This window comes from Camelina sativa, chromosome 1, assembly GCF_030686135.1.
Source record: "Camelina sativa cultivar CO46 ecotype springtype chromosome 1, ASM3068613v1".
Taxonomy (NCBI): domain Eukaryota; kingdom Viridiplantae; phylum Streptophyta; class Magnoliopsida; order Brassicales; family Brassicaceae; genus Camelina; species Camelina sativa.
In genome coordinates, this window is record NC_141880.1 from 3,544,333 (window position 1) to 3,568,139 (window position 23,807).

Consider the following 23,807-nt stretch of genomic DNA (forward strand, 5'->3'; position numbering starts at 1 on the left):
AGTCGTGAAGTCGTTTTTTTATTTAAACTTTCTGAAATAGTTGTACACTTATAAAATGATTTTTTACTATCAAACGGTAAATTTACGTCATATCAGGGAAAGCACACAATACGTGTAGGCCCAAAAAGTAAAACACAATCGGCAAAAAGTCAAAGGTCAACAACAATAACATTTTTCGTCCACAAAAATTTAAGTTGAACGACGTAGTCCCAACGCTGTTTTGATTTCTTCTATAAATACCCCCTTCAACGACTCGATCTTCTCCTCTCATAATATAACTCTTTATCACCACCACTTATACAAATATTTTCTCTCAACGGCGACAACGACGACGACGAAAATTTTGAAGTCTCTAGAAATTTTTACGACGACTTGATGATGAGGAAACCGATGATAAACATCTGCTGCGTCGCCGTAACGCCCTCTAATCAACAGCCTCCTCTTACGTTAACGCCACGCCAGAGTTTAGAATCGGCGGCGATCTATGGAGTCATCGAGTCTGCCGCCGACATAATCGAGAGATGGAACACTGAGACTTCCTCTTTCGCTAAAGTCACTTCTATGTTCTACGAGGACAAATCAGAAGCCATGACGTTCATCGAACGAGTCAAAGATCTTCAGAAGACGATGGATGTACTGGTGTGTGAGGATCCGAACTCGGAGAGACTCATGAGAGCTCACAAACTCATGCAGATCGCTATGAAGAGGTTACAAAAGGAGTTTTACCAGATTCTTTCGATGAACCGTGCTTATCTTGATCCAGAGTCTGTCTCTACTCGCTCTTCACTTACCTCAGCGAGATCTAGCTACTCTGATTTCCCCGAAGACGTCGAGGATTCACACAACGGAGGTGAGATCATCGTAGAGCTGGAGGAGGTTTCTATCAACGTCATGACGGATTTAAAATCCATAGCTGAGTGCATGATTGGTTCTGGTTACGCTAAGGAGTGTATAAGCATATATAAAACCATTCGTAGATCGATCATCGACGAAGGGATCTATCGTTTAGAAGTTGAGAAGACGAGTACGGGGAAAGTGAAGAAGATGTCATGGGAGGTTATGGAGTTGAAGATCAGAAGTTGGTTGAAAGCAGTGAGTGTTTCTATGGAGACTTTGTTCAGAGGCGAGAAGATTCTATGTGATCATGTCTTCGAATCCTCTGATGCAATCAGAGAGTCTTGCTTCAGTGACATCTCACGCGACGGAGCGCTTCTTCTCTTTGGATTCCCGGAGGTCATCGCTACCAAAACCAGCAAGAAAAACTCGCCGCCGGAGAAGATTTTCCGGTTGCTTGACATGTACACTTCCATCGCCGGAAACTGGCAAGCGATCGAGTCGATCTTCTCGTTCGACTCTATCTCCGTCGTCAGATCTCAAGCTCTCAAGTCTTTAATCTCTCTCGGCGAATCTGTTCGGTCGCTACTGGCGGATTTCGAATCCGGGATCCAGAAAGACTCGTCGAAAGTGGTGGTTCCCGGCGGAGGAGTGCATCCTCTGACGATCTCCGTCATGGATCACCTCACTCTTCTAGCTGACTACAGCAACGTCCTCGTCGATATCCTCGCTGGATCTCCACCACCGGACAGATCATTGTTACCGGAAACTTACTTCAACGTCTCCGAAACCGACGACTCGCCGTCGTCGGAGCTGGCTCTCAGATTCGCTTGGCTCATCCTCGTCCTCCTCTGCAAGATCGATCATAAATCGAATCATTACAAAGATTTCTCCGTACAGTATCTCTTCCTCACCAACAACCTCCAGCACGTGGTCTCACGTGCGCGTTCCTCGAACCTGAGGCAACTCCTCGGCGAGGACTGGATCACGAGGCACTTCGCTAAGATGAGGCAGTTCGCCGGTAGCTATAAGCGGCTTGCGTGGGGACCAGTGTTGGCTTCGTTGCCTGAGAACCGTACGGTGGAGATGACGCCCGAGGAAGTTAAGGATATGTTTGAAAAGTTCAGCGAGAGCTTCAAAGACGCGTACGTTAGACACAGTGTCTGCGTCGTAGCTGATCCGAAGCTACGAGACGAGATAAAAGTGTCGATAGCGAGGAAGCTGGTCCCCATATATCGCGAGTTTTACAACACGAGAAGCTCTGTCGTCTTGGCGGGAGCAGCAGCCGGTGGAGGGAACGAGAACGGGAAGAGAAATTTGAGCTCAGTTGTCCGATTTACCCCTGAAGATATCGAAAACTATTTGTCTGATTTGTTCTTAGAGAAGGGTAGTTCGGGGAATTCATCTACATCTTCACCTTCATCTTGTCGGTCACGGCCATCATTATCCTAAACTACAAAAGAAAAAGAGTTTAATTAATAATGGTCTTAAATGTAAAGGCAAGTACTTTTAATTAGTAGTTAATCTTTCATGTTTTTTTCTTTTTGGCAGTTATGTTTATGCAACAAACCAAATCTCATTGTGATTCCATAATGAGTGATGGACAACGACATAAAGTAGGGTTAGATTTTTTTGTTTTTCTTGTTTTTTTTTACAGTTGAAGGTAAATCTTCATGTTTTCTCATCGAACATCAAGTAAGTACGTCCATACGTTTGTTTGTAATGTCTAAATGATGCAAGGGATTGAGATATATTTGTACCATAAAAATGTACTTAGTTACATAAAAATCGTCATTTTTTTTTTTAACAAAACGTATTTTGCAAGTTAGATCAATCTCTGATCCAGCCATGACCGAAGACACGTGTAAGGAAAGGATGAGTCAAAGGCCAACGGCACATTCTTCCTCATATTTCTCTGACGTTGTTTTCTGACCACAACGATAAACGACCTGAATCGATAACTATTATTGCGTAACAGACATAAATTATCTGACTGGTTTCTGTGTCTAACAACGCCTCCCCTGCGTTTGGATTAAGTGGTAGGTTCTTCAAAAGGGAACCCTTTCACCGCTAGTTCTTGAATCCATATCGGAGGCGAGGCGTTTCAATCGTATGTTATTGTAAAAGTCTCTTTGAAAACCATTATTTTTTTTCATCCTTCAAAATTATTGCAACGACACATTTCAAGAAAAAAAAAGAGAGAGATAGGATCAAAGATGAGAAGCAAGAGCGGTTTTAGTTTCTTCTCTAAGATTACTTCTTCGAGGAAGAGGCCTTCTTTCTCAGCACCTAGCAAGAGTTACGATTTGTCAGGGATCGACAAAACTATTGATAACGCTGCCGAGATCATCGAAAAATGGAACACCGAGTATGTTTCTTCTAACAATTTTTATTCTCTGTTTTGCGAAAGCAAGCGTGAGGCTAAGAAGTTCGTGAGACGCGTCAAGGAACTACAGAATGCGATGGACTTATTGATTAGAGAAGATCCGAGTTCAGATCATCTTCTTAGAGCTCAAAGACTAATGCAAATCGCTATGAAACGGCTTCAAAAAGAGTTTCTCCAAATTCTATCAATGAATCGTGCGCATTTGGATCCTGAATCCATCTCCACTAGATCACCTACGTCTGTCGTATCCAACGATGAAGATGCTTGGCACGAGTATCGTTCTGTTGGAGATTCGATCATGGAAGTTGAGGAGGTGTCAAAGAACTCTAGGACAGAGCTCAAGTCCATTGCAGAGTGCATGATCTCCACGGGTTACGCTAAAGAGTGTGCCAATACTTATAAATCCATCAGAAAATCGATAGTTGACGAATCCATTTACCGTCTAGGAGTTGAGAAATTAAGCTCGTCCAAGGCGAAGAAGATGCCATATGAGGTTGTTGAGTTGAAGACGAAGAGATGGATTGAGGCAGTTAAGGTCTCGATGAAGACTCTCTTCATTAGCGAAAAGACTCTATGCGATGAAGTTTTTGAATCCTCTGCTTCTCTTAGAGAGTCTTGTTTTAGAGATATCTCTAAGGAAGGAGCTCTGCTTCTGTTTGGGTTCCCTGAAACCGTTGCCGTGAGAGACAAGAAAAACCCACATATGAAGAAGATTTTTCCGTTGCTAGATATGTATTGCATGATCACAGAGAAATTACTTGCCATCGAAGCTATCTTCTCGTTTCCATCAATTTCGGCTGTTCGAACTCAAGCTCACAGCTCTCTTACTCGTCTTAGTGAGTCGATTCTTTCAAATCTGGCTGAGTTTGAATCTGATATACGTAAAGACACGTCGAAGACGATGGTTCGTGGTGGAGGTGTTCATCCAATGACTATCTCCGTCATGGATCACATCTCTCGACTCTCGGAATACAGTAGCTCACTCATGGATATTCTCAACGGATCACCATCATCCTCTCCTGATAAATCATTGCTTCCGAAATCTTACTTCAACGTCATGGAATCCGAAGGCTCTCCATCGTCGGAACTAAAAGTAAGATTCGCGTGGCTCATTCTCGTCCTCCTTTGCAAAATAGATGGCAAAGCTGAGATGTATAAAGAATTCTCCATGCAATATCTATTCTTAACCAACAATCTCCAATACGTGGTCTCACGTGCTCGCTCCACGAACCTGAAGCAGCTCCTCGGGGACGACTGGATCACGAGACATTTTGAGAAAGTTAAGCAGTTCGCTAGAAGCTACGAGCGGTTAGCGTGGGATCCACTAGTGTCGATGTGTCCGACGATTAGTACTTGCGAGGCAGTTGGTATGTCGCAAGAGGAAGCGAAGATGCAATCAGAAAAGTTCAACGAGAGCTTTGAGAAGACATGCGAGGCACAAAGCGAATGCGTCATACCGGATCGGAAACTGTTGGACGAGATGAGAATGTCCATCAGGAGAAAGCTCTTGCCGATATACCGCGATTTTTACAACGCGCATAGAAACGCCGTTATGTTGATAGGTAAAGAAGGTGGATGGAATATCCGATATACCCCTGAAGATATGGAATACCGCTTGTCGGAGCTCTTTACCGGGAAGGGTATTTCGGCTAATCGATATGTTTGTACGGAAGATTTCTGTGTTGTTAGAACTGCTACTACTACTCGATCTTTGTCATGCAGAAGAAAGACTCGATCTTTGTCATGCAGAAGATTTTGAAGGGGGGGGGGGGGGGGGGAAATAATGTTTTCATCATTTTTGTTCCTAATATTATTCTATGTAACTTAATTAAGGTGATTTAAGCTGTAACGCGTTACGACTTGTAAGTAACACGGTATGAGCTAGGTATATATATTTTGTGACTAGTACCATTAAATTGTCATGTCAAAACTAAATGCGATAATGAATTCGCCATCATTTTATTTTTGATGTGAACTTTGGTCCTTTTTGGTGGGTGAGGACCGTTAGGTAGCTAATAATCCAAGAAGCCAAGTCAAGTCAGATAACACGATTTGTAGAGACCTAAATACCACACATTTCTTTTGTAGAACCAATCAACGTAAGGGAGACTTGAAGGAGCCGAAGAGCCACACATTTTGTAGAGACTGATGAGTGATGACAATTGACAAATATTAAATACTCAAAAACCTTAAAGTTTGCATAAAAACAACATTTTAATTTGTTACATCAATTAATTTATATGGTATTCAACTTTTTATATAAAATTTTGGGTTTGACTTCGTCTTGGCTTTGATAAAATTTGTATAGGGCGTAAAACATTCCTCCCAAGCGAAATTAAACTAGGATGAAAGATTCAAATCTTCTTTAGAGGGGCTGTGAACCACTACTGTGTTATTATCTTATTAAGATAATCCATACAAACACACGAAAGCTCAAAATATACACAATATTTATTAGTTGGAAACTATAAAATGCCAACTTTGAATTGGAAAAAGTAGACAATCGTATCGAATTAGATTATATAATTTTGTTTGTCGAAGCTCAATTTTGTTGCAGTACTGCCTCATATATAAAATCCGATCATAGAAGAACCCTGGTTGCCAATAGTACTTTATTTTGCTAGGTGGTCGGAGGTTAGTGATCCAGTGGGAGAGGAAGGTTCTGCCAGCCGGTCGAATGTTTCAGATAGTTCTTGAGTTTTTCGCTAGGAGATTCGACGGTCAATTGAGAATAGTGTTGGGTCGGAGAGAACACGTGGCGATGTCCACCGTCCTGGCTAAGACAAGACTTGGCTCCGTTCAACAACAAATCCCCTTCTGATTTTACGAACCCAGCTCCAGGTTTCTCTTTATCCGCAGCCTAATCAACAAACCAGAAAAAAAACATAACTTTGATTTTAACATTATACCAAAAAGAAGAAAGTGTAATATAAGAACCTAAGGAAAGAATACAAACTAGATCACCTTCTCAGTGATGTACTTAAAGACAGTCTTCTTCTCACTAGCTTCATATATGTTGCACTGAGAATATATCTATATATCATAAAAGAAAATGTATGAGCTATGAACTGAGATGATGGCATGCATAATCGTATATATTTATGTTCATACTAGTCTTATAGGTTAATCTTCGGGTTACGGACCTGAGATTCGACACCGGCCCCAACGGCGTAAATGGACCAGTGACGAGTGTAGTTGTTGAAGAGATGGACACTTGCGAAGCGAACGCGAGGGTGTCGCTGACGTGTACCGTCAAAGAAACAGTGATGTATGGTAACTCTTATGCATCGGTCCGTCACGTGACTTGTGTCCGCTCCAATCAATATCGTCTTGTCGTGGTTCATGAAATGACATCTGAAATATATTCTTTTAAACATTTAACACAATAGCTAGGGACATATAATATGTATGAAGTATCAAATGTCTAACAATTCTTTTAGTTTTCATGTTTTGATCATTTTTAAAATTGGTGGGATAAGGATTGGTTTCCAAAATTATACCTTGAGACGGTAATGTCGGTGCTTTCTCGAGTGATATCAATCAAACCATCATAGTAATTCTTGAGACTACAACGATCAATCCAAATGTTGTGTGATTTTGGTTTGATCTGAATGGCGTCTGCGTCTGGACCTACACCGCCTTCAAATTCAAGATTGCAGATTATAACGTTTTCACACTGACTTAGCCTTAACCCTTTTCCCGTAATCTTCACTCTTTGGCCTCTTCCGTCCACCGTTTTGTGCGATGATACGCTCACAAACGAAGAAAGATTGATCGTTCCAGACACATCGAACACAATCCATAGCGGTTCTGGTCTCTTGCAAGCCTCTCGTAACGATCCTGGACCCTCGTCTGCAAACACACACACACACATACATGATTCGTTTTATATATGAATATTTAATATTAGGTGTCCAATAATATTGTGGATCTCAGAACCAAACAGATATATGTAATGTAGATATCTTTGGTTTGATGCGGTCTGAATCCAAAAGTAATTACTTCTCTACCTCACTTATGTGGTATTCACAACTTTATATAGCACCTAGATTATACCAACTTTAGGAAGCACCTAGATCATATGAATCCAAGAAACAGAGGAATCCTAGACTATATAAATGAGATCATGAGGGGGGGGGGGGGGGGGGCAACTGAATATACCAGCTAAAGAAGTGACGCGGCAAATCGGACCATTTAGACCACCAACGGCGGCGCAGCCGAAACCCTCGGCCTTTGCAGCGAGAGAGCGGAGGCTGGAGTCTACGTCACAATAAGGTCCCACCGTCATGTGGTGATCCGATGGTGGAGCTGGAGCGGGTGTATAAGGTGGTGGGAAAGGGGTGTTGGGGGTTTCGCCGGCGTGATGGGATCTGTGAAGGCCGTGTAAGTTTCCCATATCTCTCTCTATTTATAATTTAAGTAATGAATTTAATTTGGGACAGTTTCAGTTTTGTATTTTTGGGATATAATTGCTCCTCCTTTTGTTTCAACTGAAACTGAAACTGAAACTGAAACATTGATGATGGTGGTAGCTTAGCTTTGTTGGAGGAACTGTGGGAGAATAATCCTATTTTGTCCTCTTTTTTATTTTATTTTTTCTCTCTCTCTTTTGAGTTTTGAGTTGCCGACAGTAGCTTTTTTCTTTTTTAAAAATAATTGTAAGGTTGGAAAATTAGATTTTTGATCAGACAACTTTAAATTTTAGTAGATATTTTCGGAAGATATATATATATATATATATATTTAAATCTACTGTTTTGATTTATTCTAAAAAATAAAAATAAAGACCAGTAAATATTACAAATTGTTATAGAAACGTTCAAAAATGATTTAGTTATAAATTTTAGCTAATTTTCAAACGTTCAACAAAAACAAATGTTCAAAATCAAACCTGTGAAGCCCAAACAGGCCAACACATATATATATATATATATATTTATTGACAAACCAAGAAACGAAGCCCATTAACTGGTTAACTAAACCATCCCAATAAGTATTTCATCAAACCGTATTGTTGTTATATTGTGAATTTTAAAATTGGAACGGCTCGCATGAAATTGTTGCTGATGTGGCAAATCCCTAACTGAAGAAGAAGAAAAGACAACCCAAATCAAAATTACACCCAAAAAAAGGTCATTAAGCTGCTTTTGCTTCTCCTACGATTATCAGATCGCAAACCCTTGCCTTGCCCTTGCACAGTGTGATCGTTAACGGTGGCCGACGTCTTCGACGGCCTTATTCATCATTCTCCAGTCGGTCCATCATTCTACAATATCATGATCCCGCTTTGAAAGAATAAAAAAGAAGCCTTCTCTGTATTTTTTTATCTCTCTCTCACAATGGGATCCAGAATCGAAGAAGGTACACAACGATTTCTCCTTCTCCTTGATTTTTTTAGTTTTCTGACTCTAATCGCAATATTAGGGTTAGGTCTTCAAACGTGATCTTTAGGCTGGTTTTTGTATTTCTTCTAATGGATTTGTCATTTGCGTGTTGAACAAACAAACGATGTGATATCTGAATCTCGCAGAGAAGGAACTGGAACCGGATGTGGAGAAGATTTTGGCGACGGAACCGGCGAGTCCTGCTGGGAGCACTTTAGCGGACCTCTCGCCAACTCCAACCCCAAGGAAGACTCTGGTTCTGTCTAATTCGGGTAAGGCTTTGATGGTGTCTAACTCTAGCAAGTCCTTGGGACTTTCCAATTCCGGGAAACGGTTTGATCTATCGGGGAAGAAGAAGTACGTTAAACAGGTCACCGGCCGCCACAACGACACCGAGCTTCACCTAGCTGCTCAACGAGGAGATCTTGCTTCTGTTAAGCAGATTCTTAGTGACATTGATTCTCAGATTACTGGTACCATTACCGGAGCTGATTTCGATGAAGAGGTCTCTCAAATCATGACAGCAGTGGTAAACGAGGTGAATGAGTTGGGAGAGACGCCTCTTTTTACAGCTGCAGAGAAAGGAAACATAGATGTTGTCAACGAGTTGCTTCGTTATACAACTAAAGAATCTCTTATGCAGAAGAACCTCTCTGGATTCGACGCTTTACACATTGCTTGTAGTCAAGGCCATCAAGGTAAGTCTTGATGTAAATCAAAACCTTTTTGATGCTAAAAAGATTTTGCATCTTTCTTTCTAACCGCGCGGGGAGCTTCTTTTAATGCAGCTATTGTCAAGTTATTGCTTGAGCATGAACCTCAGTTGAGTAAAACAGTAGCTCAATCAAACGCAACCCCGCTTGTGTCAGCTGCAACACGAGGGCATTCTGAAGTTGTTAACGAATTGCTTGCTAAAGACTCAAGCTTGCTTGATATTTCTAGATCGAATGGGAAAAACGCGCTTCACCTTGCTGCGCGTCAAGGTCATGTAGATATTGTGAGAACGTTGCTCGATAGAGATCCGCAATTAGCAAGAAGAACAGACAAGAAAGGTCAGACGTCTTTGCATATGGCTGTGAAAGGAGTTAGCTCAGAAGTCGTGAGGTTGCTCCTTCGAGCTGATCCGGCTATCGTCATGCTTCCTGATAAATTCGGTAACACCGTGTTGCATATCGCTACGCGGAAGAAAAGAGCAGAGGTAAATGATTGATTCTTGATTCTTGATTCTTGATTGTTGAATCTTGAATTCTTTGTTTTGATTTTGCAGATTATTAATGAGCTGTTACAACTTCCGGATACAAACGTGAATGCGCTAACACGAGACCATAAAACCGCTTACGACATTGCTGAAGGACTCACTCATTCAGAGGAATCCGCAGAGATCAAAGACATATTATCGCGTTGTGGTGCCCTCAAAGCCAACGAATTAAACCAGCCAAGAGACGAGCTGCGGAAAACAGTGACCGAGATCAAGAAAGACGTCCACACGCAGCTCGAACAAACCCGAAAAACCAACAAAAACGTCGACGGGATTGCCAAGGAGCTAAGGAAACTTCACAGAGCAGGAATCAACAATGCGACAAACTCAGTGACCGTTGTGGCTGTTCTTTTCGCCACGGTTGCATTTGCCGCCATTTTCATGGTTCCGGGAGGCGACGACGACCATGGAGTGGCAGTGATGGTTCATGCAACATCCTTCAAGGTATTCTTTATATTCAACGCGATCGCGCTCTTTACTTCCTTAGCAGTAGTTGTCGTGCAAATCACGCTTGTAAGAGGAGAGACTAAGACGGAGAGACGTGTGGTGGAAGTAATTAATAAGCTGATGTGGCTCGCCTCTGTCTGCACCAGTGTGGCATTCATATCCTCATCGTACATTGTGGTTGGTCGGAGAAACAGATACGCGGCAGTTGTGGTAACGGTCATAGGAACTGTGACGATGACCGGCATTTTGAGTATAATGACATATTATGTTGTGAAATCGAAGAGGACGAGGAAAGTAAGGAAGAAGGAGAAGAAGAAATTTGCTAGAACTGGCACGAGTTCGTGGCATCATGCGAATCCGTCGGAGACTGAATCCGAGGTTAATCCAATTTACGCTATCTGATCGATGATCAATGATATCATTATCCATGGAAATTCATGTTTTCTTTTTCTTGATCTATGAAAGTGTAGTGTTTATATATTTTTGCCGTAAGGAAAGGTCGAACTATATATGTCTTAAACTTTCTACACAAGGAGATTTGAAAACAATGGTTTCTTTGAAAAATGATCTAACAACCAAACCATTAAAGTGCTAAGTTAACAAGTTATTGTTAGTTGCTAAATTGTATATGAACTCTTTAAGGAATCGCCTTTTAAGTTAAGTTAACTAGCTACTTGCTTTTCACATGCATTTGGAATTTGGATCCATTAGTCTACATATTTGAATCAATCAACCTAATTGAATCGAGAGTATTATTTACGTTAAAACATATGCTAGAGTATAAGCTACGATCATGTTTAAGAAGAATTGGGAAGTGCCTCGTTAACATTCTCAACTTAATAAGGTTTCTTTTTCTTTTGCATATTTTGATCAAGATTTATATTGTAAACTTCTATAGTTAGGTTTTTCTTTGCATCTTTCTCCATTCAACAACGCTTTCAAGGTTATGTAGTAGACTATCTGATATTTTATATCCAATATATATATTATTTTAACTTTTATTTTTTTCTGTGTATGTAAAAGAGAACTATAAAGAAAATAATGTCTTGTACATAAGTTTGTCACAGCTAATATAGCATTCTTTCCCTATTGTGTTAACTCCTACATAAGACATTACAAAGTAGAGACATCTTTCTTTTCTACAAGTTCCAGCTATTTCCTGTCTACAAGGTCATAGAAGAAGCATAGATTCCACAGCCACTATGTCCGACTCATCTGCACCTCGTTTTAGAGACCCGAAAAGTTTCTCCTGTTTGTAACATGATTTCCTTAATTAACCTCTTCTATTGGTAGTTTCCAGAAGTTCCATGGGTTATAATCTTCCTGTGAACGTGTAAGAAAACACTTCAAACCATTGATGAATCTACATTACATTATATTTCTTAAAAGATTATATAACTCTAGTTACCTGCTCAACAAGTGAAGTTGGAGGAAACATGTCGTTGACAAGAGTATGAAGTGAAGTGTAAGACTTTTTGACATCTATGCGATGCCCTGTTGCCACTTCTCCCTATCCATTTTTAAACACAGAGTTATCACTCAGTAAACGCGACGAGACAACCATTCATGTCAGATTCTAAGGGATTGTGAGTACCTTTGGGTTGATTATGAATATCTTCCCCTTTGGGATTCCGAGTTTTCTGTAGCTCAGCTCATCGGTATCTCTGTTTCCAAATCCCGCGTAAAACGGGTTGTAATCCGTAGGAAAGAGTTTCCTGATATCCTGTAGATTACAGTTGTAGAAGTTGTTCATATCTAAAAGTGTGCCGCTGGTTTTAACTGTGCTCTTTTATTCCTAGAATAATGGAGAATTATTTACCTCCAAACATGCGATCTTGAATTCATGAGGTGCTCTTCTTATCACTGTTATGTTAGAAGGAATATGAGATCTTTACTGTTGAATTTAAAATACGTAGAAGTGCTACCAATAAATCTAGAAGGCATAAAGATTAACCTTCACGGTACAATGCTGGAAAAAGCCCATCTGGTGAAATGACTACAGGACCGGTTGGCAGAGCTTTTCCGTCCTGCAAGCCAGTGAAAAAAGGATTTCATAAGAAACAGAGAGATTCCATAATCATGGATTGTAGATATCCCCACACATCATTATTTCAGCTCCTAGAAGAACTAGGTGTGAATGAAGTGTCAATTCACAGGTAAAAAGATCTCAATTTTACCTGCTTCAGATTATTTAAGAAATTTCTCGTTAGATATGCCTGAACGATGGCACGGGCGCTCAAAAAAAGCAACTGATATCCATTCTCCTAAGAAAACGAAAGCAATGTGAAGCATATAGTGAGATTCATACTTCCAGGGTACAAAAATTTAAGATACAAACTGTTTAAACAACCACTTTAAACAAAGTGTATCTTATATATAAGGCAGTTGTTGATCTCATGTTTTTCCCATATCAAGTGCGAGAAGCGAGATTGACTTAAACCTTAAACATTTACCTTTATGGCAGAGAAAAGCTTGGCTACACCGGACTGTGTCCAGTCCTTTCCAATGAAGGGCATGAACTGACCTAACACATCAGATCTGCAAGACAAACAGATCATCACATTGGCATAAGTAAAGATACTATATATCTAATATGAAAACATATCAGTTGCAATAAGGATCCAAGCTGTACTTAGTTATAGTTCCATCAACATCTGAAATCACTATCTTGGTGTCCCATCTCCACCGATATATATGTGCATCAACCTAATAACAACCAAGGAGTATTGAAGAACTTAAGTTAGAAGAGATTTCCCCAATGTGCTTTCAAATTTTCAACTAATGTAACCATCAACAAACCTGTTGTGTTCCCAGAACTCTTGTTGAGAAACTAAAAGTTATTATATTCTGACCATCTTTCAGATTCAGAGATGCGATCTGTTCATTGGTAGGGACATTGGTTCTCACAAGTTGTCTACGCGGGGACTCATGGCGACTCTCTGTGGTTGATTGTGGTTCCGGTGAGTTCTGTAAGCCAGGTTCAGAATCAACAAACAGATCTTCTTCGCTCGAGGAGTTACTTCCAGTATGTTCAATTGTTTTAACCCTTCTAAAAGGAATCGGCCAGAGTCTCCATCTTCTTCCAGATGAAGAAGGAGTTACTGTAGTTTCATCATCCTTGGGTTTAGGCGATTCATTTTCCTCCACAGAGATCACATCATCTGGCTGGATATCTAAGTCTAGATCAAACACAGCTTTCCCAAGCACAATTCGAGCAGCTTTCGTCCATGGCATATACGTGTCTCTAATCCTAACAACCAGATTTTCACTTTCAAGAATTGATGTTGCCGAATTTATATATTCTTCCATGGAAATCCGATGTGCATCAAAGACCTCAGCAGCTGCGCTAAGTCCCATACCCTGACGAAGCTCATCCTTGCAAATTGATAGTTCATATCCTGTAAAGTTGAACCATTGTTAAAAACAACGCAGCTACTATTGCTACTTAGTCATAGTTTTAAACCAACAAAAACTGAAGTTCCTTACTCTGATCTGTATCGGGTTTTCCTACATCCAAACTAGAAGTCGCACCCACAGAAACTACACTCTTCCCGTCCTCGTTATCCTCCTCTGTTGGTTTAGTTGGAGTCCGTTGCTCATCGTTTTCTCTCGTTGAATCTATAGAGACTCCCTCAGAAGCCTGATCTTCCGATTCTATACTCCCGCCTTCCTGGTTGTTAATCAAGATGGCAGTTTCTGCAGATGTTCTAGGCTGTTCTTCCTTACATTCTGAATCAGTATTAGAATCAATGGATATTCTGGATTCCTCGGTTGTTTTGACTTCTTCTGTTGTTATTTGGGTTGTAGAAGAAGATTCAAAACTATCAACGAGAGTATCTCTTGTTTCAATAGTCACTTCATCTTCACTTCTATCATTTCCCGGGATGGTGTTAAGTGGAAACTCACCTTCTTTTAGATTCCGATCCTCAAAAGTAGGACTTGGTTCCCCTGACTTTGCATTCTCAGCAGTCTCAGTCAGCTCTGACTGCTCCACATAGCTCCCAAGAAGATTTCTTTGAACATCATGAGAATCTTTTTCGGCATTATCACGAGAACAGGAATCTGAATCACTACGGTCATCATTCGCGGTATCCACTTTTTCAGATACAATATTAATTGCATCAGATGACTCCACTTTGCCGATATATTCAGTATCCCACGAAGTCTCTGACGACGCAAACTCGGTATTACCTTCACAAAACTCAGTCCCATCACCAGGGGCCAAATGAAACTGAGGAGTATTTAACCGTAAATTCTCAGCCTCCTGCTCTGCGGCTGACACAGGGGCTGTAAGTATATGTCCATCAATACTGACCAAAACGACTTCAGAGTCAGAACCTTGAGAATCCCCATAGCTTTCCACATTTAGATTGTCAAATCTAGCACTTCCATATTCCGAGGTTGGAGAAGGCGGATCATCCTGAAAATCATAGAACCTCCTATTACAATCAGACTCAGTCCTCTCAAGCCGGTTCAAAGGGTCGAAACCTTCTCGTAGTTCCCCAGAACCAGCGTCAGATAAACTGTGCTCAAGTCGAAAACCAACGCCGTTAGTTTCACTACTAGCATTGTTATTCTCAGACCCGGAAATCAAACTGTTGGTGTCATTAGCTGCAGCAGGATCAACTTCCCTGATGAAATAGGCTTCACCAGAATTATCAAGGTACATGTGGAAATCAGCTTCGGTTCCATTAACAGCAATCTTGACAAACTTCTCAGCGCCTTTGAGAACACCTTGGAACTTACCAAACCTAACATACCAAGGTGTGCTACGGAAAGAACCATCTTGTTGTTGAACAACAATGACATCAATAGCACCACCAAAAGGATGAAACGGTGTAGCAACAGAGTAAACGCCTTGAGAAATCAAACTCCCAACTCTTCCAACCAAACTCATCTCTCATCAAAATTCAATTGAGAAAAAAAAATCTTTCAACTTTGAGTGTTCTAAATCATATACAAAAACTCTCTTTTAAAGTTTCTAGACAGGGCAAATTCCAGCCTAAGCCTGCAGATGATACAAAAAAAAACAACCCGACAAGCCAAAATTAGACAACACAATAAAGCTGTGATACTAAAAAAAAAAAAAAACCCACAAGCAAAATTAAATTTTTTTCTAGAAATCATTCTTAATGTTCCGATTACAAGTTATTCCAGCGAGAATTTACCCGATTTCGAGCATGCAGCTTAAACTATTCCAATAAACATCAGTTTCTGAACTAGCCCCATAAGGCCATAACCAATAAAAAAAATCAAACATTTCCCAAATCTCATAGTCGCGATGAAGAAAAAAAAATTACGAATTGAACTTACAGATTGAAGGAAGTTATAGCGGAGAATCCAAGAAACGACGGACGAATCTCGTTTGCTCAGAAATCGAGATTCTTCTTCTATGACAAATGAACCCAATTTTTTTTTTTATTCCTGTTCTATCAATTTCATTAATATACCTTCTTGGGGATAAAAATCTTGGGTTCCTCAATAAAAGATTCTCGGAATTTTTTTTTTAAGAATCAAAGTCAAGAAAAAAAAGAAAGGATTTGTCTTTTTGCTTCGTCGTCGATTGTATTTTACCGGTGGGAGAAATTTATACTACAAGAAAGAAGAAAAGAAAAAAAAAAAATTAAATCCGCCATTACTTAAAAGACACTGTAATTGCTTTGCTTTATATAGAGAGACTTTATATTATAGATGATGAGTACTCTCCTATGAAAGCCCGGGACTAGTACTAGGAGGGAGGGAGAATTACGAGAAGGGTCTAGGGCTTTTGTCGTAATTACTCGATATCTTAGAGGGTAAGTTTGGTATTTTGACTATTAAACCTCCCTTTCGACAATTATTAATGGGAGAACTTTTTTTGTGTTCTTAGATTAAATATATAGTGAAAATAATGTTAGATCAGTCGTTAAGATCATAGGTAAAAAAAATGGGAGAACTAATTATGATGTTCTTAGAATAAAGATATAGTGAAATAATATTCATAAATATTTTACAAATTATAAAAACTTATAAAATAACATTTAAATTGCTTACTTATATAAAAGCAATTATATACTTATAAATTAATATAATATTCTTAAACATATTACAATTATAAAAACTTATAAATTAACATTTAAATTGCTTACTTATATAAAAGCAATTGTATACTTATAAATTAATATAATATTCTTAAACATATTACAATTATAAAAACTTATAAATTAACATTTAAATTGCTTACTTATATAAAAGCAATTATATACTTATAAATTAATATAATATTCTTAAACATATTACAATTATAAAAACTTATAAATTAACATTTAAATTGCTTCCTTAAATAAATGAAAAAAAAAAATTTTTCCAAAAAATCTCGTCCAATCACATGAAGCCACGTCAAATAAGAACTGGGCTTAGATCAGTTCTACATCAAGAACTAAAAAAAGTGTTCTAAGCCACTATTCATTATTTTTATAATTTTTTTGGGCTAAGAACACCCTTGATGTTCTCCTATTAATGATGGCCTAACTGTTCAACTCGATTCCAATAGGGTTCCAATATGAACATGATACAATGTTACTACAGTATATTAAATAAAAACTTCCCGAAATAATTGAAAAGAAATGGATTCGTGTGGATTGGAATATTACAATGAATCATATCAAGTGATCCACTCATCCACACAATAGCATAATTGTGGTATATTCTTTGTCTATATACGCTTAAGTGTTTTAGACATATATATATATATTTTTAAATCACGAACCAAACCTCCTCTCGAAAGCCAAATATTGATTAATTATTATACATTTTTCGTTTGTGTTGAATTTGTTTCGTCCTCTGTGGTTTTTTTTTTTTTTTTTTTTTAAAGAAAGAATTGTTAATTTAATTTAGATCACGTTTTATCAGTCACTCTTAATAAATGTAATAAACAGTTAGTATAAAATTTTTTAAAAAAAAAACACAAAATGTAATAGAGAGAGTTTTAGATGTGTCTAATAAGTCTAATTAATACAATAAGCATCTCGTCACCAATCACAAGTGTCCTAGGGTGACAAGGTTCTCACCTAACTCGTTTTTTTTTTCCAAGTCAATCCATTTTCCATTAATAGTTTACCGATTCATGGCGTTGTGTCTCTCCTATAAATTTATTACGCATACCGCGGCATACGTATCTATTTTAAATTGCTACAGATGTGTGGATGAAGACAGGTGTAAGTGCAACGCACGTGTTACACATTCTCTTACCAAAGTACTGTACCAACCCCCTTCTCATTAAAAGTTTTGACAATCTTACTATTAGCTCTATCAATTAAGCCCAATGGGCTTTGCCTAAAGTCGGGTCAATTCAACCGTTACGGGCGACCCGACCTTTTCTGTTCGGTATCGGTTTGTTTCCGCAGCTTAAAATCGGGTCAAACGCCATTCTCGTTTCTCCCCAAGCTTTGCAAAAACGAAAACCAAAAAATAATAATAACACGAGAAGCATCATCATCATCTCTGTACTATACTGTTACGGCACGATATGACGAGATTACCCTTCTTCTTCGTCGTCCTCCTCCTCCTCCTCATCGCCGCAACCCGCACGACGGCGGAGATCAAGTCTCTCACAATCTCCGACGACTCTAGGCCGATGATTCTCTTCGAAAAATTCGGATTCACTCAGTCCGGCCATGTTAGCGTCTCTGTTTCCTCCGTATCAGTAGTATCTTCTTCGTCTGTTCCGATCCCGGATCCTTCGAGGCTAGGTTTCTTCCTCATGTCAGAGGAATCGCTTCTCCAAGTAGTCTTAGAGATCCAGCAAAACCCTAACTTCTGTGTACTCGATTCCAATTACGTCCTCCATCTCTTCACATTCCACGATCTCTCTCCTCCGCCTGGTTCCAAATACGAGCACTTGTACCCGGTGGTTTCTCCCAACGAGTACTCTCTCTTCTTCGTTAATTGCGTACCGGAAACCAAAGTTTCGATGAAGGTCCGAACGGAGATGTACAATTTAGATCCGAGCGGGTCTAAGGATTACCTCCCTGCCGGGTCAACCCGATTACCTGGATTGTATTTCTTCTTCTCCCTCGGCTACTTAGCTTTCCTTGGTCTCTGGGGTTATGCTTGTTTTGTCAATAAAAGAGTTGTTCATAGGATCCATGTTCTCATGGCGGCCTTGCTTCTGATGAAGGCTTTGAATCTGATCTGTGCCGCCGAGGATAAGCACTACGTTAAAGTCACCGGTACTCCTCACGGCTGGGATGTCTTATTCTACATTTTCCAGTTTATTCGTGTTGTTCTTCTCTTCACTGTGATTGTGTTGATCGGTACTGGTTGGTCCTTCTTGAAGCCGTTTTTACAAGAGAAAGAGAAGAACGTGTTGATGGTTGTTGTTCCACTTCAGGTTTTGGCCAACATTGCTTCCATTGTGATTGGTGAGACTGGACCTTTCATCAAAGATTGGGTAACTTGGAATCAGATATTCTTGCTTGTAGATATTGTTTGCTGTTGTGCAATCTTATTTCCCATTGTCTGGTCGATACGTTCGCTGAGAGAGACTTCGAAAACCGATGGGAAAGCAGCTAGGAACTTGGCAAAATTGACTCTGTTCAGACAGTTCTACATTGTTGTCATTGGGTATTTGTACTTTACGAGGATTGTAGTGTTTGCGCTGAAGACTATCGCAGCTTATAAGTATCAGTGGGTGAGCAATGCGGCTGAGGAGATTGCAAGTCTGGCGTTTTACATGTTGATGTTCTATATGTTCAGGCCGGTCGAGAAGAATGAGTATTTCGTTTTAGATGATGAAGAAGAGGAAGCCGCAGAGCTGGCCTTGAAGGAGGATGATTTTGAACTCTGAAACAGATCAAGGAGTATCAGCAGTGAGGACGTTCGCATTATCTTTTCTTCTTTTTGATTTTTTTGTTTAACTTCAGAAGTAGTTTACTCGCAAAAGGTAATAACTGTGTATTGCTCTCGTATATGGTAAAAGCTTTTGTTTGTACTAGGACTTATTTGCTAGTAATGAGAAGATCAGTGCCTCTGCTGTTTGGTACATGTATTGTCACTTAACTGAATCTGCTTTACCCGACTCGCTAGTTCGATGTCAGGACTATCTATAAGTCAATGAGCTTTCTGACCATGTAGCCATTAGTGGGGAAGTAACATAGACATTAGTGAAGTTATTGTCAATGTCCGGATACCACATGGACTGCTTTCTATTTATTAGTCACTGTCGTTTGTTAAGAGACATTGTCCCTAATTCCTCTTGCATTAACCAGTGATCACAACAACAACTTCTCATTAGAAGGTATTTTAAGTCATAGATATAAGTTGAGGAAGCCATAATGTTTAACTGTCCAATATGTGATCTTAGAGGATACATACTCTAGTACATACATGGATAAAAGCTACACAATGAATCTTAAATAACAAAAGAAAACTACTTGATTTGTCCCTTTTCTCGTAACAACACTTCCACGGCTCGTCTCCCAGAGACCAAAGCCCCGTCAAACGTAGCAGAAGTCATGTAATCACCGCACAAGTAAAGACCTGACCCGACCCGCGGACTCTTAACCAAATCAGTGGGTGGGCATTGGTTCGGCTGAGCGAATTTTATCCGGTACGTTTTCAAATGTTTCCATGACATAACCGAAGACTCACTGAACCAACCAGAGAGTTCTCTGAGAACCTCTGCTGCTAAATCATTATCGGATCTATCCTCGAAAGATCCGATCAATGATACCGAAACCAGAGCCTTTCCCGGTGGCGCGTATGTCCGAGCAACGTTCGTAGCGAAGACCATGTTGTTGATTATACCGGTGCTTGACCCGTTAAGGAATAGAACCGGGTCTTGTACCGGTATTTGATTCGGCTCAGCTGTGAAATAAACGCAAATCGTACTCCGACCCGGTTTAGTCATAACCGGCTCTCTGATCCCCTCGAGAAGCTTATCCGCTTCGTGTTGCTCGACGGCGACTATTACACCTAGCTCTGCTTTCAAAACGCCGCCGTCTTGGAGTCTCACACTAGGTGGTTCCGAATCCGATCCATTTGGATACTCAATCGAAGCTACCCTTGTGTTGAACAAGACGGAACTAGCGGGTAATTTCGCGGCCAACTGGTTAGGGATTTCTCCAATTCCCATGGCCGGAAGTGTGTTTTCTCCGAGAGCCAGACACCGGAAAATGAAATCGAAGAGCTTCGAAGTCGTCTCGAGGTCTCTGTCAAAGAAAATCCCGCCGAAGAATGGTCGGAAGAACCGATCAAGGATCGCTTCGGAGAAACCAATCTTACGGAGGAGATCAATGGTAGGAACCTCATCGGCGGCAGTCAAAATCTCTTCGTCTGACTTGATCAGAACCATAGCTCTCGTCAAAGCGATAAGCCCTTTGTCCACGACGGATCCGATCGGGTTGGTGAGAGTCGCAACCGAATCCCAAAAATGCCGGAGAGGATCAGCGACAGTGTGAAATTTCCCGCCGTAAAAAACCTTAGCTCCGGCGTAAAATCTCTGCAAATCCAGTGCTTCGTAATCTAGAAGCTTTTTAGCTTCAGGGTACGCTGTGATGAAAATCTGAAATCCTCTGTCGAGAAAAAAGCCGTCGACGATATCTGTACGGACGCGTCCGCCTACGCCGTCGGAAGCTTCTAAGAGTAGGAATGGGATCCGTTCGGAGGTGAGCCGAGTTGCGGCGGCTAAACCAGCGAGTCCTGCGCCGATGATAATGACGCCGGTTTGATTCTTTCGATCGTACGGCTCTTCGGCGGACGATCGAGCTCCGGGAAAGTGTTTGTATCGGAGAATTGCATGGCCGCGGCGGCGAGGGGTGAAATGAGAAAAGGATGAGGTTGGGAGAGAGATCGCCAGTGGCATTTTTAAAAGTTTGGATAAGGTTTTTTTCTCATTCGTTTAACTTTTTATTTTCCCCGGGAAAATGGTTTGTCTGGAAACTAATAAAAAAACACATGTTTGTTTTCATCTATATATGGGATCTGTGCCGTTGATTTGGAACTAAGATATCCTGACCGTCAGATATATATATTGTTCTTCGTCTTTGATTTGTGTTTCGTAGATCTGACTCGTGACGGGTAGCTCAGTTTCGAGATACACCGAGTGCGGCGAATTATCGGATCTAGAGGTATGGCAATAGTCGGATTTTTTTTTTTTTTTTTTTTGTTTCTATCGGAATTAGGAATCTTCGATTGTTATCTCTTTCCATATCTATATGATTTTGATGTTCCGATGTAAATCCTTGTTCGGGTCAAATCGAAGTTTAGATAATTCGATTGATGCTATTAGATATCAGAGCTCTGTTTCAGTCTTCTTCCTGTCAAGACTATCTCAAAGCTGTATATGTATGCTGATTGGATTACCCTTTCCTATTTCGTTTTTTTGGTACCGTGAAGAAGATGCCTCGATATGACGATCGATACAGCGGTACACGTCTCTATGTTGGCCATCTGTCATCTCGAACAAGGGAACGGGATCTTGAACGACTCTTCAGCAAATATGGAAGGTATGTTTTCAGAGATTCTTTTTCGCAGAAACAGCTCTTTTGTCCGCGAGTTGTGAACTTAGCCTGCTTTGCGGTTAGGCAAAGCTATTGTCTTTACTCTTTAGATTCACATCTTTGGTTCATTTTTGCTCTGTTTTCAGCTTTGCAAAAATGGCTCTCTTTTGTGAAAGTTGTGAACTTAGTTACATAGTCAGCTTTGTAGTTAGGCAAAGCTATGGTTTTGGATTCACATTTTGGTTCAACTCGTATTAGTAGAGTCAGACACCTAAAGCGGGTCTGAATTACGATTGATATTGAGGATGCTTGTGTATTCATTAAATTATATGGGTGGGGAGTATTGTGGCTCAAAAGTGTAGCATATTTTAACCTGAATGATCTTGTTGAAGGTTTTTTTTACCTGGAGAATTATGGTGAGAGAGAGAGGGTCCCCTTGGTGGAAATTCTTTCATGGTGTTTGGGGGACTTTGGCGGTTCTGTTTGTTGTGTTATTGCGTGTTTTAGTGGTGAAAAATGGCAACATTCTCAAAATCTGGTGTTTTGTTAGCCGTTGATGGTGAAGTATCATAACACTAGCTACACCAGTAGCTAGCAGTTCTTTTAAAGTTAAATGTGGCCTTACTGTTTCTGGAAAACCATTTCCGCAGAATTCGAGATTTGGACATGAAGCGAGACTATGCCTTCATCGTAAGTAGTGATCCCCTATAACTAAGCTTGGTCGACTCCTTAACTTATGTTAGCTTAGCTGTGTCCTATTGATGGCTCTTCTGTCTGGTATATATGTTCACTTTCTGATCTCAGGATTTCAGTGATCCTCGAGATGCTGATGATGCGAGGTACAGGTTGGACGGGAGAGACTTTGATGGAAGCCGTATAATTGTGGAGTTTGCAAAAGGGGTATAGTTAGCTCTATCTTTTAGAAAATTCTTATGTTCTGTGTCTATTTGAATTTTTAAGTTTCTTTCGTTTAACCTTTTTGGGTTTTCCTTCTTTTGTAGACACCACGTGGTTCCAGAGAATTTTCCTCGAGCAGAGGCCCTCCTCCTGGAAGTGGTCGTTGCTTCAACTGTGGTCTTGATGGTCACTGGGCTCGAGATTGCTCCGCTGGTGACTGGAAGAACAAATGTTATCGATGTGGAGATAGGGGTCACATTGAGAGGAACTGTAAGAACAGTCCTAAGAAGCTCAGGTATCATTTACCAATCCCATTCTCACACTTTTTCTTGGCTAAAACACTGTCATTTTCTTAATTTGAGTCATCTGTTTTTGATTATATATCAGGCGGGATGCAAGTTACTCAAGATCGCCAGTTCGGTCCCGGTCTCGGTCTCCTCGTCGTAGAAGAAGAAGCCCTATCAGAAGCTACAGCCGTGGTCGTAGCTACAGGCTAGTGATTTCCCAGTATGACTTATAATTTCGCAACTTATAACTACAAGTTTGATTATAATGCAACTTTATATTGTTCTGTCTGGGTCTGGTTGTTTCAGTCGCTCTAGATCACCGGTTAGGAAGGAAAAGGATCTGAGTCCTGAACCTGCTGCTAGAAGCAGAAGCCCTGAACCAATGGTGGACAACTCTCCTCTCTCCAAAGATAGAAAGAGAAGCCTAAGTCCTGAAGAAGGCAGCCCCAAAGAGAGGCCGAGAAGAAATGATGATGACGGTATTGGAACCAATGGACAACAAGACCGGAGTCTTAGTCCCAGAGAGGACCGTAGCCCTAAAGGCGGACACAGCTGAAGAGACGACCGTAGCCCTGTGGAAGATGATGACCAGTGAAGAGTAAGACAAATGTTGGTTATTTGCTTTTGGTTGATTATTTATGACTTATAATGGTCTTAGACAATGTAATGGATTTTGTTCTTCCTGTTTGGAAACTTGACTCGAGACTTCGTCTTATCTTTTTCGAAAAATTTAAGAAAATAAATCAACTTTTCGTTTCTTTGTTTCTGTTCCATTAATTATATGGTCAAGTAAATGGATACCGAGGCTCTTCTTCTTTCTCAAAACCTCTTTTA

General features: G+C 40.3%; 7 protein-coding genes and 1 pseudogene across 17 annotated transcripts; 5 read left to right on the forward strand and 3 right to left on the reverse strand.

Annotated features, from left to right (window-relative positions):
• The first annotated feature begins 87 nt into the window (after positions 1-87).
• LOC104753239 (exocyst complex component EXO70H1) lies at positions 88-2,646 on the forward strand. Its single transcript, XM_010475545.3, has one exon. The coding sequence runs from the start codon at positions 376-378 to the stop codon at positions 2,284-2,286; it is 1,911 nt and encodes a 636-aa protein (XP_010473847.1). The 5' UTR covers positions 88-375; the 3' UTR covers positions 2,287-2,646.
• A 6-nt stretch (positions 2,647-2,652) lies between these two features.
• On the forward strand, positions 2,653-5,184 carry LOC104704003 (exocyst complex component EXO70H1 pseudogene; annotated as a pseudogene). The gene has a single exon (XR_015576442.1). The product of XR_015576442.1 is annotated as an exocyst complex component EXO70H1 pseudogene (transcript).
• A 400-nt stretch (positions 5,185-5,584) lies between these two features.
• On the reverse strand, positions 5,585-7,886 carry LOC104753331 (putative pectate lyase 21). Of its 2 annotated transcripts, none has more exons than XR_002037859.2 (5): positions 7,382-7,886; positions 6,721-7,072; positions 6,332-6,574; positions 6,185-6,253; positions 5,585-6,080 (listed from the first exon to the last, which is right to left on the reverse strand). XR_002037859.2 is itself a non-coding variant. In XM_010475627.3 (5 exons), the coding sequence occupies exons 1-5, from the start codon at positions 7,614-7,616 to the stop codon at positions 5,856-5,858; spliced, it is 1,092 nt and encodes a 363-aa protein (XP_010473929.1). In that variant the 5' UTR covers positions 7,617-7,878; the 3' UTR covers positions 5,585-5,855. The 2 variants fall into 2 exon arrangements, 1 of the variants encoding a protein (XP_010473929.1); XM_010475627.3 differs by having other exon boundaries at positions 6,364-6,574; positions 7,382-7,878.
• Positions 7,887-8,340: 454 nt separating this feature from the next.
• Positions 8,341-10,904, forward strand: LOC104753416 (ankyrin repeat-containing protein ITN1-like). The gene is made up of 4 exons (XM_010475696.3): positions 8,341-8,581; positions 8,751-9,302; positions 9,393-9,802; positions 9,872-10,904. The coding sequence occupies exons 1-4, from the start codon at positions 8,560-8,562 to the stop codon at positions 10,709-10,711; spliced, it is 1,824 nt and encodes a 607-aa protein (XP_010473998.1). The 5' UTR covers positions 8,341-8,559; the 3' UTR covers positions 10,712-10,904.
• A 401-nt stretch (positions 10,905-11,305) lies between these two features.
• On the reverse strand, positions 11,306-16,156 carry LOC104753489 (phosphatidate phosphatase PAH1). 2 transcript variants are annotated; one of them, XM_010475762.3, is made up of 11 exons: positions 15,623-16,156; positions 13,796-15,317; positions 13,109-13,707; positions 12,942-13,015; positions 12,763-12,847; positions 12,487-12,573; positions 12,264-12,336; positions 12,129-12,172; positions 11,904-12,032; positions 11,718-11,819; positions 11,306-11,632 (listed from the first exon to the last, which is right to left on the reverse strand). In XM_010475762.3, exons 2-11 carry the CDS (start codon positions 15,204-15,206, stop codon positions 11,579-11,581), a joined length of 2,658 nt encoding a protein of 885 aa, XP_010474064.2. In that variant the 5' UTR covers positions 15,207-15,317; positions 15,623-16,156; the 3' UTR covers positions 11,306-11,578. The 2 variants fall into 2 exon arrangements, with proteins under 2 accessions (XP_010474064.2, XP_087336132.1); XM_087480006.1 differs by having other exon boundaries at positions 15,478-15,960.
• Positions 16,157-17,703: 1,547 nt separating this feature from the next.
• Positions 17,704-19,331, forward strand: LOC104753561 (protein CANDIDATE G PROTEIN-COUPLED RECEPTOR 7). The gene has a single exon (XM_010475811.3). It carries the CDS (start codon positions 17,817-17,819, stop codon positions 19,134-19,136), a length of 1,320 nt encoding a protein of 439 aa, XP_010474113.1. The 5' UTR covers positions 17,704-17,816; the 3' UTR covers positions 19,137-19,331.
• A 226-nt stretch (positions 19,332-19,557) lies between these two features.
• On the reverse strand, positions 19,558-21,152 carry LOC104753627 (15-cis-phytoene desaturase, chloroplastic/chromoplastic-like). The gene has a single exon (XM_010475874.3). It carries the CDS (start codon positions 21,150-21,152, stop codon positions 19,719-19,721), a length of 1,434 nt encoding a protein of 477 aa, XP_010474176.1. The 3' UTR covers positions 19,558-19,718.
• Positions 20,010-23,731, forward strand: LOC104753698 (serine/arginine-rich splicing factor RS2Z33). Of its 8 annotated transcripts, none has more exons than XM_087480172.1 (8): positions 20,010-21,171; positions 21,352-21,417; positions 21,686-21,795; positions 22,182-22,479; positions 22,594-22,689; positions 22,791-22,981; positions 23,074-23,178; positions 23,280-23,731. In XM_087480172.1, exons 4-8 carry the CDS (start codon positions 22,456-22,458, stop codon positions 23,527-23,529), a joined length of 666 nt encoding a protein of 221 aa, XP_087336298.1. In that variant the 5' UTR covers positions 20,010-21,171; positions 21,352-21,417; positions 21,686-21,795; positions 22,182-22,455; the 3' UTR covers positions 23,530-23,731. The 8 variants fall into 8 exon arrangements, with proteins under 8 accessions (XP_087336298.1, XP_087336148.1, XP_087336178.1 ...); XM_087480022.1 differs by having other exon boundaries at positions 22,440-22,479; positions 23,074-23,193; XM_087480052.1 differs by having other exon boundaries at positions 22,440-22,479.
• Positions 23,732-23,807: the final 76 nt, after the last annotated feature.